This window comes from Melospiza melodia, chromosome 8 (assembly GCF_035770615.1).
Source record: "Melospiza melodia melodia isolate bMelMel2 chromosome 8, bMelMel2.pri, whole genome shotgun sequence".
NCBI lineage: Eukaryota > Metazoa > Chordata > Aves > Passeriformes > Passerellidae > Melospiza > Melospiza melodia.
Window position 1 is genome coordinate 33,529,565 of NC_086201.1, and position 17,116 is coordinate 33,546,680.

Genomic DNA, 17,116 nt, shown 5'->3' on the forward strand with positions numbered 1-17,116 from the left:
TTTTCTTTCTTTTGACAAGAAGTGTTTTGTTAGATCAGTGCAATTTGCAGCTTTGCTTACCAAGCCACAATCTTCTATGGATTTCCTGGTCAAAATGCCCAGGTACAGACATGAGCTAGCCTGAAGTCTGCCCATGATGTGGTTTATGGTGAACAAATAGTGCAAGTCGAAGGTACAGGATAAAGTACACTGATCCTACAGTGCAAAATGATGTTTCTTTTCTCTACAGGTTTCAGGTTTACTGGTGCAGGATTACAGCAATGACTACAGCCACTGGCAGGCTACTAGGAGCCTGGGAGAGTGGTTGCAAGAAGAAAAGGTGAGCAGTCTAGATGTAACAACATGGTGAGAACTGACCTGGACGGAAAGATGAGCTCTTTGTTTTGTGCTTTTTAGAGCAGAAACTAGATTTTAACATCTCAGCTATTTATGAGTGGGTGTAAGGAGGAGAAGTGAAGAGCTGCAGTGAGGCAGCCTTGGCAAGGCTGCTGCTGAGAGCCTGAGCTCCTAACACAGGGGCAGGCTGGATGTGGCTGTGAGCAGCCTGCTGTAGTGGAAGATGTCCCTGTCCATGGCAGGGCTTGGAATGACAGGAGCTTAAAATCTGCCAAACCAAACCTGTTCTATGATTCTGTGACATGTTCTCATAAAGGTGATCTGGCTGCTGTCTTCTTTCCATTTTTTTAGCTGCTTGTTCTCTAACTTGTCCTTGGGTTTTCTTCAGGTGCCTGCACTGTATGGGATTGATACCAGGATGTTGTCCAAGTTAATTCGTGACAAGGTATGATCTGCTTCCCTTGATCCAGTTGCATTAACCTTGCTGGGCCCTTTCCAATCCTGGAGTAGCAATAATGCTGCTGGGCTGCCTTGCCTTCAGGTCAGATCCATGTGCTCTTCCAAAGGTTTCAGTGCTGCTGGGCAATGCTCTGATCCCAAGGAGCCCCCTCTCCCTGGCTCTGCTCTGCGTTTCCTGTCCTGCACAAGTGAGCCAGCATGAGGTGATGTGAATGAAAGGCCTCAGGGAGTGTCAGACATAACAGGTATCAAACACAACTCAGAAACAGTCAGAGCAACAAGTCTGTGAGATATTGTGGATATTCATTCACAGACAGTGGCACCTTTGGTCAGTGGAAATTCTCCTGCCCCTCTGAGACAGAGGAATGCTTGCAGTCATCCAAGATGTATTCCTAACCTGGTTTTCTTTGGCTGAAACCTGCTATTATTTTCAATAGTCATTACTTTTCTCTGTTTTCCAAGAGCTGACAATTGAAGGTCATGGGTAGGAGTGAAGGTTAATGTGAAGGTACACTTCACACTGGCTGAAATAGTGATCAAAGCCAGTCTGAATGTAAATTTGCCTTGGAGGGCTTTCTTTTCTAATGGATTATTTGAAGCTGCTCTTTTCTTTAGATGATCAGTTTTCAGTCTGCAGCCCAACCCTATGCCCCCTTTCATTCCACAGCACAAGACAGGAATGGTCCAGCTTGAATAAAGGAATATTTGTAGAAATGAATTCTATTAGGAAGATGTGGCATTGTCCTGCTCTTACAGATAGCATACAAGTGCAATTTAATACAATAGAAAATGGCAATGTATTTTCTGCTTTCTTAAGACATAATAGATCATCATTCCTTTTATCCAAAGTTAATACTTTCAGTGTTTGTCCTGTAACTTAGCAGTGTATGGTAGTGAGTCATTATACCGTGACTTTGGGTGGTATTGATGTATGGCTCTTAAAAAAGTGCATAATGTCACCTCTTCACCCAGTTCTCCCATGAAAAAAAAAATTACTTAGTATTTCACTCTCTGTTTCTAAAAAAACTGGGGGTGAGAACAGGGCCTCCTTATGGTACATGCAGAAATAAGCAATGACTTGTTAAACTGGACTGGAAGTAAATGCAGGGCACCATTTGGCTGAGAACAAGGAGCTTTGTCACCAGCATTTGTGGAACTCATTGCATGGTGGCACTCAGAACCATGGCTCTCAAGTGCCACTCAGGACCCTCATTTCCAAGAACAGGACTTGCTGAAGATGATGATGATTTTCTTTTGCTTCATGTAGAGCAGCTTGGAGCAGCTTTTGGTGTAAGAAAGAAGACATAGCCACTGTTAGGGGCAAAACTCTGTCCTCAAAACTTGCCTTTATTAGTGTGCATGGCAGTGCAAGATATTGGCTGTTGCTTGCCCTAGAGAAAGGCAAGGATACTTCAGGTAAGGAAAGCCAGGGAAGTATCTCAAAGGAGAATCACTAAATCCAAGGAGCAATCCCAGTGTGAATACTGATGTCATATTCACAGAGCAAGCTGGGTTTAACATGTTTGATCATGAAATTGGGATTTTTGTGGTAATTTTTTTTGAGAAATTTACCACAAAACATTGATTCCTCTATTTTACTTCCCCCTTCCATCCTTGAAAAGTTCTGTAGTGCACACCCTGTTCCCATGCTGAGAAGAGGTTAACCCTAGATTAATCCCATTTACTGACCCTAGATTAATCCCACTTACCTCAGGAGTGGGGCAAAGCCAAAGTAGGGATTCTTTTTCCAGTGAGAAGAACAAGTGTCCTAGCTTCTGCCAGGACAGAGCAGGGCTTGCTAGAGGTGATTTTTATTTTTAACAGTTTATTCAGAAAACAGCTGGGCTGACCTGCCTCCTACATAGCTTTGCCTTACACCAGTTCTGCTGCCTTGTAGCTGTCCACAGGAGGCAGCTGAAAACCTCACAGTGGGCTCCTAAAACCAAAAAATCATCAAACTGCTTTGTGGGTTACTCCCAGATCTATGTGACAGTTATGTGGGGATCTGAATTCTGATCTTCTTGGAAGACAACTCAATTTCATGTCACAACACAGCTTGCCAGACTGCCTATTAACAAATATTACTGCTGATAATGTCTCTCCCCTCAAGGAAGGGGTTTAAACATTTTTTTTATGCCAAGGAAGGCTCATAAACCTCTGAAAATGCTAAAAAAGGTTATAAACTGCCAAAACCCCATATTTAAACAGCTGTTCTGGTTGCTGGGCCTGTCAACACCTCATCCCAGTGTTCACAGCTTCTCCTTTGCTTATGCTTTGTTTTTTCTGGTGTATTTCCACAGGGCACAGTACTTGGGAAGATTGAGTTTGAAGGTCAACCCATGGAATTTGTAGACCCAAATAAGCAAAACTTAATTGCAGAAGTTTCAACAAAGGTGAGAAGTTTTTCCATAGTATTAGGGCTGTACACTCCAGGTAGTAACTGCTCCTCATTTGCTCTGGGGATCAACCAGTATTTCTAAACAAACAATTTGGAGATGTTTTTTAAACCATGCACCTTTCTAGATCTTTGATGGACTGTTTTGTCAATATCCCCATGGCTCCTTAGGTGCAGTGTTGAGGTGTAATTTTGTTGGGGTGGAGATAAAAAATGGTTTGTGTTGAGCTGAATGTGATCTGAATCTGATCAGAGGACTCTGTGTTATAAAGACAGAAATATTGGGGATACAGTTAGACCTGGTATATGGTGGATGTTTTGAAACATAAAAAGAATTGATAAAAAGAATGGTTGCTTTCCTTAAAAAAAAATTTAGGAAACATCACAATATCATTTGATAATCTGTGTTGAGGTGTGATTTTGTTGGGGTGATTCCAGAAGAGATTTCTAGATGTCAAAACCGGACCCCTTTAGGAATCTCCTCCTTCTAATAGTACTGGAATTAGCTGCTGTTCTTAGATCTGAACAGACTGCAGTGAAGTTTTTAATTTGGTAGCTGGGCATGCAAACAGTGTTCAACTACAAGCTGAGTAGAATGTTAGAAATCATGGGGATGTGCAGGCACAGTTTGGGTGATTGGGAGTGGGGCTCATCCCCAGTGGGCACAGCTGTGCAGGACAGGTGAATGCTGTTGAAGGGAACGAGCCATGGAGTGCCCAGGGGCACTGACCAACCACCAAAGGGAACAGAGGGCACACAGGTGCAGGGCAGCAACAGCAGGGGATAAAAGGCTGGGCTGAAGAACAAGAAGGGCAGGTGCTTGCAGCCTGCTGAAAAGGTGAGGGGTTACTGTGTGTGGGTTGAAGCTTTCTGAAATTGTGTGGTGACACTCTGTGTGTAGTGGCTGTCTCAACTGTGACATGTGCTGTGACAGGGATGTAGGAAACCAAGCCCATACTAAAAAATAGTAACTGTTCTTGTACCAATGCAAGTCCCAATTTCTTAAATTGTGACTCTTTTGGGGGTTTAACTGGGGGATAAGGAGTGCCCTGGATACTTAATCCCATTAAGAAGTGAGCACTGAGTGTATGAGTCCCTTTTGCAAATTCCATGCTTGTTACGGTGTTTGCACTTCCCTCAAGATCAGTGAGGCTCTGGAAGAGCTCTGCAAATAGTTGCTTGTGTACTGTTCTGGACACAAGCCAGTGTGTTCATGGTGTGGGTGAAAAGCAGTACTGAACAGGATGGTCAGCAAGCAAGGGGGAGTTTGAAGCACTCTCCATCTCCAAATCTTGGATTTACAGTAGTAACTGGCATCCTGGGATGCCACTGCAATACAAAGGCTGCCTTGCAAATCTCACCCAACTCATGCCAGCACCTCCACTGTGTTTTGAGTCAGGGTGCTACACAAGAAGGATGGCAATTGCTTACTGAGGTTGTGATCTAGGATGGCAAGGTGCAGGTGGAGCCATTTTGTGTCAGTAAATCTCAGAAACAGGTAAGATTGCTGATGCTAAACTCTGCAATTACTAAGACAGAATTACTGTCAAGATGCTGAAAATAGCTTATTAAAGGGAGATACAATAAGATTAACAGCACTTTGGCATCTTGTTATGTTTATAACTTCATTTTATAGGCTTAAAAAACAACTTCACATATAAAGCTGTAAATGAGGTAAGCTGTTTAATGTTGGCAATTACTGGACATGATAATCCATCTGTTGCCAAATGGTGATTTTCATGTAAATCAGCATACAGTATGATCTGGAATCTGCTTATCTATTGTACACTAGGAGTGATTGATTTTCTTATTATGTCCTACCCACCCTCTGCCACCTTGATTAAATGTTAGTGATACAGACTGTGCTTGCTAACATTGCCTACCCAGGGCAGGGAGTGTGGAAAACTGCTAGTGTTCTGCAAGCACTCTTGTTGATTTTTTTTTGGTGCATGTGATCTTCAGGGTTGCAGAGCAGATGAGAGATAGGCAACCAGTCCAAACTAAAATAACACATCACACATGCAGGTCCATGGACTGCTTTTGTTCTCAGCACTAGTACCAGCAGGAGCTTTTATTCTCCCTAACCACTGGTTTGCAGCTCTCTCACATAATCCTTACAGACTGGGACAGTTTTTTATGGGCTGTGCTGTGAACACTTTAGGGAAATCCTCTGGCTTTAGAAGGAATGGGTTTTAACAGTGCTCTGATCCAGCTCCCAGTCTAGTTTCTTGGCCAGATGCAGGGGACAGGTCAGGTCTCTGCAGGACAGTGTGACAAGTGGGTTGTGGAGACAGCAACATCTGAAATCAGCCTTGCTGCTGAAGGAAGTGTTGTAACAAATCATAGCTAATTAATTTGAGCAAAAGGAGTTTTGAAAGTAAGGTTAATTGAAGTACTTGAAGTAGTGTTGTCCCACAACTCCCTCTGGTCATGAGAACAACTAAGGAGAACCTTTGAAGGAGGTCTTTGCTTCATAATATTTTGTTATTTTTTTCAATTGAGGGATCTTCAAAAGCCCCTTTTGAAAAGGACAGTGAGTTTTTCTTAGGGGTCTCTGACACAGAACACTAAAATGGTTTCTGTGAGAACTGAACACCTTAATGTTCTTGGGATTTTTGAAAACCACCACCCAGCAGCTTGAAGGACAGCAGGTGGAGGACCCATAAAATCCCTGTGGAGTGATACAGTTCCACTATGGACTGCTGGAACCTGAATCTGCTTATGTGCAACTCCCTTTTCTTTATCCTTTTCAGGGTGTGAAGCAGTAAGGTGTCCTTGAGTTACAGGCCTAGAGAGGAATTATTTTGTGTGAATAAAACAGGAGAACAGCAGCTGACAGGCTATGGAGTTTTAGAGTTATACTCTAAAGTAGTACAGGATCTGAAAAATATAAAAGCTGAATCCTGAGGCATCACTAGAAACCTCTGCATTTCAATCTCTGCAAAGATAAAAGTTCAAACAAGAACTGAGTTAGTGTAACACATGGGGAGGAGTTGCAATATTCTGTTAACAAACTTCATCTTGAATTATCTGCTGAGGGGATGTCTTTCCTTCTGGCTGGCCATATTTCTCCTTTTAAAAATTCAGTTTGTCACCCTGCACCAGCCATATTGGACATGGATTTTAGTATCTTTTTATAAGGAGGTCCAGATGTGAGATACAGATGCCAGGGAAGCAGATTAAAAGGGAAGTACTTGGTGTAAAAGAGGAAAAAAAGATTTGTTTTTTCCATGATGCCCAAGAGAAAAGCCACTTTGGGCAAAATACATTTGTCAATATCAGCTTTCAGAAGCTGAGTGTAACTGAAGGTAAACACAGAGTTTGTTTTTAGGAGGAAGAAGGCAGCCTTATGTGCTTATTGATGAATAACATCAATAACTGCTGCCTCTAGTCATGTAGCAAGTAAAATAATTCAGCAGGCTTCAGAAAGAAGCTGTCCATAAATAACTTTACATTAGTGCTAGAGCTGTCTGACAATGGCACATTACCAAGGCCATATAAAATATATTGGTTTGACTTCACTTTCTCCCATTCTGGCTGTGACCAGTAGATAACTGGGTGTACAAAGCATGGTGGTCCAGATTTGGGACTGGTGACAGTTTGTTTTGTGGAATGGGTTAAGGAACAGCAGCTGGAAGAGAAGTTGTGAGATAAAACTGGCAGATCCATATGGAACATGTGCACAGAAAGTCACTCCCAGCTGTCCCCAGCTGTGCTGTGCTTTGCTCTGACTGGGACTGGAGGGCTGGTGTGGTGTTTCATGTGATGGAGCTGTGGCTTTGCTCCCCTGGCATCAGCACAGGCTGACTGCAGTTCAGCTGAAAATCTCTGACTGGTATCTGGCCTGTTTCTCTTGGGTTGCAATAATCTGTGAGAGCTGGCTTTTTGCTTCACTGCTAATGAGGTGACACACAGGAAAAAAGCTTGTCGTGAGCTATGGAAACAAGTGATTGCTTAGGAATTGCATGACTGCTGTTGATGCCTTAAGGAGCTGGAGCAGAGGCTAGACAGAGTTCAGAGGAATAAAGTGGATATTTGTTGAAGTGCCTTCAGAGGCCACACCCTGGCACACCTGCCCAGTTGGCTCCAAGATGGAAGCAAAAGAGGGCTTGGTCATGAGATCTCACATTTTGATGAGCTTTAGTTCATTTGCATACAGGAGTTAACTTTCCAGTTAATGGCTTCAAATGATGAAGTTTCATCCTCCTTGCTTGCTTGCCCACCCTCCTTTTTTGCGTTGTTTATACTTTGGGCCTGAAGTTTGGAGAGATTTTCCTTGAGTCTCCAGCTAGAATAGGATTGTTTTGTCTTCACCACTCTGTGAAAAAATCCTAGAAACACTTTATATAAAGCTAAAAGTGCACACCGAAACAACCACAAAAAAAACTTAAAAAACCTGAGGTATCACTGCAATCAACAATATATAAAACAGCATTCTAACTTCTGCTTTCACAGAAAGATAAAGCACTAATGTCTACAGTATTCCTGGAGATTTCCACATAAATTAAGTACCAGTTGCTCACATGGGTGTAAAGTTATTCTGCTGCCCATCTTCTCTGTGTTTTGGGGGACATTTGTCATTTACAACATGGTCTATCTTTTTATAGGAAGTCAAGATTTATGGCAGAGGGAATCCAATTAAAGTTGTGGCTGTTGACTGTGGGTTGAAGCACAACGTTATCCGTCTGCTGGTAAAGGTGGGTCAGTGCTTGATGTCCCTTGTCACTTGATTTGCTTTGGCAAGAGCCTCACTTGTACTCACAAGTCTTCCTTCCACCTGGACACATTCATTTTAAAACTAGTTGCCTTCCTGAAGTGAGGCACAATTTTTAGGATGGTTTTTATGCACTGAGAGGTGTTTTCTGCATTTGGTACAATGCATTGAGGGGATAAGGAAGAGGACCTGTGCAGCAGCCTCTCACCATGGGAAGAACCCCAAAAGATGAGTTTTCAAAAAATGAGGCACAGTTTCTCCAAAGAGCAACAAAGGAAGATGAAGCCAACATTGCATTTTCCTCCCCATATATTTATTTTAAACAGTGATGGTGGTGGATGGTCGAAACAGGCCCAAAGTACCTGTGGAATGTTCATAATTGAAGATATTAAAAACTCAGCTTCCCCAGGCCCTCAGCAACCTGCCTTAAAGTGGAAATTACCCCTGCTTTGTGCAGGGATTGGACCTGATGGCCTCATGAGACTCATGCATACCAAGTTATTCTTTATTCTAGAATTCTGTGAAAAGCTTTTCCTGTTTTTAGCACAGTGATGTAGCAGTTCTTGCTTCTTTAGCCACACAGGAGGACAGCAGGCAATGTCCTCATATTTTCTAGATGCACAGGATTTCCCTGATTCAATTTTTTAAATTAATATGGATGTTTGTCAGTTTTGATGTTAGGACTGCTTCTGGCATGCCATAGAGCAAGGCTATAAGCCCTAATTCAGCAGTTAGGATGAAAGCACTGTGTAAAAGTGAACACATGTTACATGTGTGCATACACACTTATTTTGCTTTCCATCAGTAAGTTTTGATCTCATCAGTGAATTTCAGAGTCATTTGACAAACACTGAGGTGGCTCCAAGGGGCCAAGTCTGTCAGTTTTGTGACAGTAATATGGTCAGGTTATGGAGAGAAGCTGATCATGGGAAAAGGAGATAACTGATGACTGAAATACAAGCTCAGGCTCTGGGACACGAGAGCTTAAGCCTCCTTACAAAAATTTGTTTCCCTCCTCCCTTCATTTCTGACTTCCTTACTACTTCTTTTTTTTTTTTTTTTTTTTTTTTCTGGGTTGGTTTGTTTTTAGCGAGGTGCAGAAGTGCATTTGGTTCCATGGGACCATGATTTCACTGCCATGGATTATGATGGACTCATAATTTCTGGAGGCCCAGGGGATCCCATGAAGGCCCACGAAGTGATTCAAAATGTCAGAAAGGTACAGTGCAATGCCTATAGGCTGATTATACTTTTTAATTTGCCTTTTTTTCAAGTGCTTGAAGTAGCAGTTGGTTGTACTAACCTGTTATGGGACAAATGTTATTCAGACATTTCAGCTGCCTGGAATATTCCTCATCTTGGTCTGGTGGGATTTGTCTCCAGCCCAATCGTTACTACAAGGCTTTACAGACCTTGGTGAACAATACATGGCAAACGTGGTGACGACAATTACCATACCAGTGCCTTGAAGTACCCTGTGCTCTTTCATGTCCTCTTAGGAAAGGACAACACTGGTTTCAGAGCTCCCACTTGGAATAATGTCATGCACTAAATGTCTGTAATGCAGTGTTATGCTTATTCCCTGTGAATAGTCTGACACCAAGCTGTGCTCTGAGGCTTTTTCTCTGAACCAGAGGAAAGGAGGAAACTTTCCTTCATAGGCTGCTGCCACCCTGGCATTGAGCTTTTTCCCAAGTCTGTGAGGAAATTGGCATGGTTTATGCTGGAATTGCTGGACAGAGACACTCCAATATCTGTTGAAAACCTTTTCATTTTAGGTCCTGGAGAGCAATCGCCCAGAGCCCCTGTTTGGAATTAGCATGGGGCATCTAATCACTGGAATAGCAGCTGGAGCCACTTCCTACAAGATGCAGATGGCCAACAGGTGAGGCAGCTCAGCTCTGGAAAGGGCTATGGAACAGCAGTGCTCTGCTGCTGAGCTGCCTTAGGAGCAGCTGGCATCTCAGTAACATTGCCACTTCCTCCCAGCCATTCTCCTTGCCTTTCATTTAAACTGCTGACTTGGTTTGAACAGACAGATTTCTGCTAAGGAAGGTAGGAGCCTCCCCTGAAATGGAAAATGTAAACCCCCTCCCTCCAAATTACTATAGTTTTGAAAATAAGAGGCTCTCAGGCAAAGATATGGGAGTAGGAATAACAGCTCTTTACTAGGAAGAATAAAAATACAAATGTAATAGTACAAACAACAAAAAAACCCACTGCCAGAGTCAGAACAGGCCCTGACCCCATGTGTCAGGGTGGTGGCACAGTCCCATCCCATGGTGGCTCAGCCCTCCTGCAGTGCCAGCTGTGGTTCTGCTGGAGCAGGGATCCTGCACAAGGGGGGAGTTTTCCTCTGAAGCTCCAGGGGTGCTGGAGATGGGCCTGGGCTCCCCCTGGGAATGCAGGGGAGCAGAAAGCTGCTCCTCTGGGAATGCAGGGGAGCAGAAAGCTGCTCCTCTGGGAATGCAGGGGAGCAGAAAGCTGCTCCTCTGGGAATGCAGGGGAGCAGAAAGCTGCTCCTCTGGGAATGCAGGGGAGCAGAAAGCTGCTCCTCTGGGAATGCAGTGGGCAAAGGCTGCTGTGCTGTTCCAAACCTCAGATTGTATCCAGGTAGGAATGCTTGGCTCCTCCCCTGAAAACTGCCCAATGAACAGAAGAGAACTGCCCCACCTCTGACAGATGGCAAATAGAATACACACATTCTTTCAATCCAGGACAACTGCCATGTGATGCTCTATTTTTTTTGAGTGTTTTTGAAAGTATTTGCTGTAATCTATCCCTATGAAGTTGAAGAATATCAATGTTTCTCCTAGGATTTATAATTTTGAGATTGGCTGCCAGTATTTTAAGGCTACTATTGAACTGTTATGCATAGTCCCACAGTTACCAGCTTCTCCTAATTGTGGCACTTGAACACATTTGGCACTTGTGTCCTCTGATCCCTTTTTCTTGCAGAGGCCAGAACCAGCCTGTCCTGAATGCAGTGAGTGGCCAGGCTGTGATCACTGCTCAGAACCACGGCTATGCCATCGATGGCTCCTCCCTCCCTCCTGGCTGGAAGCCTCTCTTTGTGAATGCCAATGACCACACCAACGAGGTGAGCTCTGCACAGAGAAGCCCCTATTTCACCTGTGTGAGCCTGCTCTCACATTATCACGGCTAAATTTGTTGATTTGACTATCTGCTTTACTTGGAGCCCTGCTTTATAGCCGGAGTAAGATGGGTACCCCACTGTACCAGCCCCATGGCACTGGGTTGCAACACTGACTTTATAATTTCCCTCAAGAGAAGCCTTATTCATTTCCATGATTTCCCTACTGCTGGTGTTGCTCACTTCACTACCCTTCGTGGTATTTTAGGGGTCCCCTGTTGTGGTGGAGAAAGATGAATCTGACTCCATGTTCTTAGAAGGCTAATTTATTATTTTATGATATTATATTAAAGAATGCTATATAAAACTATAGTAAAGACTAGAGAAAGGACTCTGGTTTTTCATTAGTATCTTGTTAAGCCTTCTATAAGGATCCTGACACAGCCTGACTGTGACTGGTCATAAAGTAAAAACAATTCACATGTTGGACGAATAATCTCCAAACCACATTCCAAAGCAGCAAAACGCAGGAGAAGCAAATGAGATAACATTGTTTTCCTTTTCTCTGAGGCTTCTCAGCTTCCCAGGAGAAGAAATCCTGGCAAAGGGATTTTTCCAGAACATAAAATATGACAGTGACAACCATTCTCTTAGGGTTTGTGCCACAGCAGTGCAAACCTCTGTCACCAGTTTGTTGTGTTGTTTCTGTGCTTTCCAGCACAGAAAAGGGATATCATTGCTATCTGATTTGGTCTATTATTGAAAATATAATTCCAATTACTAAAGTCATGAGGAAGAGGGGCTGCCCCCAGAGAATAGCTTACATGATCCAAGATAAAAGTCCAATGTCAAGTGACATCCCTCTGAGATCTCAGGCTTCTAATTGCCCACATCAAATCTTTTCCATGATGCCCAGTGTTGTGCAAGTTTGTAAAATCATGTTAGTTATCAGGAAATCAATGAGAAGAAGGTATTTTCAAAAGCAGTTTCCCTCATGGAAATATGCTTCTCTCCCTTGTTTTGTATGAATGCTCACTATCAAGTCTTGCAGATTGAACAGTGCTGTTCTGAGCTACCCATCTGATGATTGTTGAATAAGTTTGGTTTGTCATTTGCTGTTTTCTTTATCCTTACAGAAGGATATCTAAACACAGAAAGGTATCTAAACATAGACAAATCTTACCAAACAAAACATTGATGAAAAAAAATTTTACAACTGTTCAGCTCAATTTTTGAAACGAGTTTATTTTCACTGTGTTGGCAAACTAAACCATTCATTCCCAAGCCTTTCATGTTTGCTTTAGCTGGAATTTGGAGACAAAGGTGCTAAGGTTGGACAGGAATCTTATGGATCTAGTAGAATGATGTTCATTCATGTGAGCTAAAAAAAGACGTTTCTGTGAGCCCCAGAGCAGCAACATTCTCCTAAACCTTCATAGGTGGGGAGGGACAAGGACTGTGTTGGTTTAGCATGCAAAAACAGGGTCAGGGCTGGGATACTCTGTCATGTGGAGTCTGTTTCATTTCTCAGCTTGAAAACAAAAGTATTTTTTGCGTCTGACCTGACCTATCACAGCTAGACAGGGCCAGCACAGGTTTCCAAATACTGACAAGGCATGGAGTGAAGATTCTAAGAAGTTCTTAAATACATTTTTTATGCTTTTACATTTAAAAAATTTTTGCATACATTTGTATGTAACTGCAAGGAACACAAGCATTCAGGTAAAATGTGACTGACTGATGGGATTCTTTACTCTGAGAGCAGAAATTCATGGCATAATGTTGTGGTCAGTAGCTCATCTCTCATCCCTGTCCTATCCTGGCATCCCAGCCTGAAGCTCTGGATGGCACTGTGGCTCTATGTGAGACTGTTTGGGCTCCTTTGTCCATTCCTAAGGGAAACAGGTTGTATTAGGGCTGCTTTTCCCTGAATTTCCTCTTGAGGAACTTCCCTACCCCTGTCTGGAATTGGGAACCATGAGCAATGACACCTACAGGGTGCTCTCCCAGTGGATTTTGCTTCTTGGTGCTATCAGGCCACACAAATTAGAAATCATTTTTTCCTGGCTCCAACTGAAACTACAAACACAGTCTCTAAACTCAGTTTAGGTCCTTCATAGCTGTTGTTTGTCCACAACAGTGGTCCCCTTCATCACTCTGCCCAACCCCATGTCAGCATTTAAAGTTAATTATGGTAATCGGGAGTGTGACCAAAATTTTTTCTATGACAGAACCAATCAGCTTGGGATGGTTAAACCACTCATTGTCCCAGGTGATCTTTTCTTGCCAGGTATGTTTTTCTTCTCTGCCTAGCTGCTCTGTGAGATGCTTACAGCTTATCAGAGTTTGGCGTTGCAGTGAAAGCTCTGTCGCCACTGTGCCCCCCAGTCCATGGACAGCTGGGCCTTGCACAGGCCCTGCAGGGTAAACAGCAGAGCAGGAGGCTGGGAATGAAATGGGTGTCAATTTGACAGCCCCTAAAAACACATCAGTCCTTTGGCCTTCAGTGCTTGCAGGGATAAGGTGTGGCTTTCTGTTCACTTGCTTGTCAGGAGGTGTCACTAAGAGAGTCCCTTTTATTCCTGCAGGGAATTATGCATGAGAGCAGATCGATTTTCACAGTGCAGTTCTATCCAGATGCAAATCCTGGGCCCAGGGACACAGAGGTAATGTATGGGGGATGATCTGGGCTTGCTTTCTGGTGGCATTGTGAGTGCAGGTGTTTATCAGCTGCTGTACCAGTTGGTGGTGGCCCTAAATCTTGGGTCTGGAATGTCAGGATCCCAGTCATGCACAGGCTTGTGTCTGCTTAGCTTGATCTGGAGCTAATTACAATCAGCAGCAAGAGCTCTATTGACTTCTTAGTGCTTTGGATCAGTGATTCCATTCATATCATGTGTATGTATTGAGTCCTGCTGGGATTATCTGTGTTGCAAGTTACTAAAGTGCTTAAGCCTTTGCAGGATCAGGCTGAAATCTCTTGCAAAAGAGACTGCAAAAGGAATAGGATTTTATCTTAAATGTAAAAAAATACTAGCCAGATGCTTTATAATAAAATCATTAACTTTCTAATATACTTTAGTTCCACTTTCAAATTTTATAATTACTGTAGAGTTATGTAAATGGATTCATACTTCCTCACTCTGGTTCTCCTAAGTGAAATGAAATTTTAATCCCCCATCTGTGACTTCACACAAATTTTGTAACAACTGGTTGCATAGTCACAGAATATGACTAAGCAGCATCAGGGGATGTGGAAGACAGAGGAAGCATGTCTGAACATAAATAAACTATTTAGCATTTCCTGAGAGACAAAGATGGAAGAATACCTAGAAATGCTTATGTTAATCTTAATTTGATGATGTTGATTAAATCTGCAAGTAAATCTCTTGATATCAGGAACTTTTATAGCAATCTGATTGACTAGTGTATATCAGAGAACTCCAAAACTCAGCTGTGTTACTCCAAGTCTGTGCACTCCCACTGCTGGGATGGTTTGATGAGATAGAGCCTGTCCTAACAGGCTTGCAGGACCCATCCATACTCCTTCCACAGGTAATTCCCAGCAGTCAGCCAGCCTCAGGGCTGTGTGGCAGAAACCTGGCAGGTGTGGGGTGGATTGGAAGCCTGTCCCACTGCCTGTGGCTGCCTGATCCCACTGAGGGTCCTGCTGCCTGCCCTGCCTGATGGAGAGCCCTTTTCTGGGACCTCCTCTGGAAGGACAACACTGATTTTGCACAATTCATGTTTAGCTATCCCTTCTCAAGACTCTGCTCTCCAGTAGGCACCATTCCAGATGGTTCCCTGAGCCAGTTCAATGTGTGCTCCTCTGTGTTCTGGCTTTTGGTTCCCTGAGCCAGTTCAGTGTGTGCTCCTCTGTGTTTTAACTTTTGGTTCCCTGAGCCAGTTCAGTGTGTGCTCCTCTGTGTTTTAGCTTTTGGTTCCCTGAGCCAGTTCAGTGTGTGCTCCTCTGTGTTTTAGCTTTTGGTGCACATTCACTCCTTGCACTGGCAGCCACAGAGAAGCAGAGCACACAGGCATGATTGATGTGTGTTTTCTTCCTGATTATGACCTCACTTTCTTGAATGCAGCTTTGTCAGATATGTCAAAGTTGTTATATAAATTTCAAATAATGATTTCCTCTCTGAGATGGTGTAAATCTGCCTGCTGAAGGCAGCAGAGCAGAGCTGATTGCCTGAATTCACAAATGGCCTGTTTTTTCCTTCTTTGCTTGGTATATCTTGAGTTCAGCTTTGACAGTAAATACATGTGTTTGTTTTTCCTAGTTCCTATTTGATTCATTTATTTCCCTGGTTAAGAGAGGGAAAGGCACCACCATTCCCTCGGTCCTTCCCAAGGCTGGAGTGACAGCTTCTAGAGTGCAGGTCAGTGTACAGATATTTTCATGCCTGTCAGTGAGCCTGGGAGCAAGTTAATTCCTACTGAACCCACAGAATGAAATAGCACATGGAAGTCAAAGGAGGCTTCTCTTATAAAAGTCCTGACAGCTGCTTATCTCACAGTCATCTGGCCTCTCTTGTGTTATTAACTCTCTTTTCTTTGAAAGAGTTTTAAGTTCTGATGTTTCATGTATTTTCTTTGCAGTTCTCCTGAGAGAGGTGCTCTCATAGCAGTATAATGAGGTGCCCTGGGATAATCTGGCCATGAGATTTGATGCCAGCAGTATAATGTTGGTGCTTGGTTGCTTAGCAAATAAGTCTGAAATTCCTAACATGAGCTGAATTTCATACAGTTTTGCTGGCTTAGAGGCAGCAGGATTTTGTGGGTAGCCAAAGTGAGGCATTGCTGTCTACAAGCACATGATACAATTAACGTGTTTATTGTTTGCTCTATCCATGAGCCCCATGTTTCTCTAAATGGATATATATGGGAGAATTCCAGTAGAAATACTCCCAGAAGTAAAATTGGGGTGATTTTGAAAGCAACTTCTTCTCTTTTGAAAATGTATGTTCTGTAATTTAAGACTGTTCAGTGCTGCACAGTCTCTGTTGATTTCAGCATCCACCACACTGGGACTGATTGTTTTCATGCCATTTGCCACTTGCAGGTCTCCAAAGTTCTCATTCTAGGATCTGGGGGTCTGTCCATTGGCCAGGCAGGGGAGTTTGATTACTCTGGATCACAGGCTGTGAAAGCCTTGAAGGTGAGGAGATCCTGTGAAAATACAGAGTTCTGTATGTTTATAACCTCATCTTTCCCTTCTCACAGCCAAACTGATCCTCCAACTCTGTCCAGCTGGGGCAGGGAAGCTGGTGAGGATAAATGACCATAGGGAAAATGAGCAATTTTTGTTGGTGAACTTGCTGGTTGAGTGATGTGAGCTAACCACTCAGAATTATCTTCCAAAGAGAGATGTTCTTGGGGTTTCCATCACAGTCTTTAAGCAGTTTATTTGTGATGTGTGCCTGGTTGCTCCAGGCCTGTTAAACTGGAAATGGAGGAGGAGGAATATGGTCAGATGTACCTGAGGTGAGAATCTGGAACTTCTATGGTCTGTCAACACACTGCAGGGCAGACAACCAACAGCAGCTGAACAGTTGGCTACTGCCATACAAAAGAACCTCTTATCAAGGCAGGTTTTCTAAACAGTATTTCTTTTAAATGGGATGAATTTTTTAACAGTCATTTATGTCAAGTTTTGTTTCCAGAACAGGTCCTAGAAAGGTCACTAGGGCAAAAGCTCATGCTAGGAGGTAGTGTAGAAAGACAGAATGTCCTGTGATGGGGTTATTACTGGTAATGTAAGAGTTACCTGCGTTCCAAGTCCATGTCTAACCTCATGTGAAGACAGAAGAGGGAATTTGCACATCCCTGATGTAGTCACAGCAGAAGTAGCAGCTGCCTTCAGATGGTTGTGAGTGGTTCTGAGGCTGTCCTAATGCCACAAACATTCTATTCCTGTGCTGGCCCTGGAGTGAGGAACAAAAAATCAGTTTCAGTAACGTTAAATATAATCTGGGCTGCCCTGGTTCATCCCCATGTTGCAGCACATCTTGTATTGCATGTGTGTTGTTTGTGTACTGTATTGCTGTTGCTGGCTATGGGTTCAAACTGACCACATCATCAAGAGACAAGAACAGGGTAGGAGTGGAGGATC

At 43.2% G+C, this 17,116-nt stretch overlaps 1 protein-coding gene across 1 annotated transcript in view; it reads left to right on the forward strand.

Moving 5' to 3' along the window:
- CPS1 (carbamoyl-phosphate synthase 1) overlaps positions 1-17,116 on the forward strand; it is a 90,934-nt gene that overhangs the window by 10,411 nt on the left and 63,407 nt on the right. The window contains exons 4-13 of the mRNA XM_063161400.1: positions 230-319; positions 725-781; positions 3,096-3,188; positions 7,798-7,887; positions 8,995-9,123; positions 9,683-9,789; positions 10,863-11,004; positions 13,587-13,664; positions 15,285-15,383; positions 16,067-16,162. Coding sequence (XP_063017470.1) covers positions 230-319; positions 725-781; positions 3,096-3,188; positions 7,798-7,887; positions 8,995-9,123; positions 9,683-9,789; positions 10,863-11,004; positions 13,587-13,664; positions 15,285-15,383; positions 16,067-16,162 — 981 coding nt within the window. The remainder of the gene's footprint in view (positions 1-229; positions 320-724; positions 782-3,095; positions 3,189-7,797; positions 7,888-8,994; positions 9,124-9,682; positions 9,790-10,862; positions 11,005-13,586; positions 13,665-15,284; positions 15,384-16,066; positions 16,163-17,116) is intronic.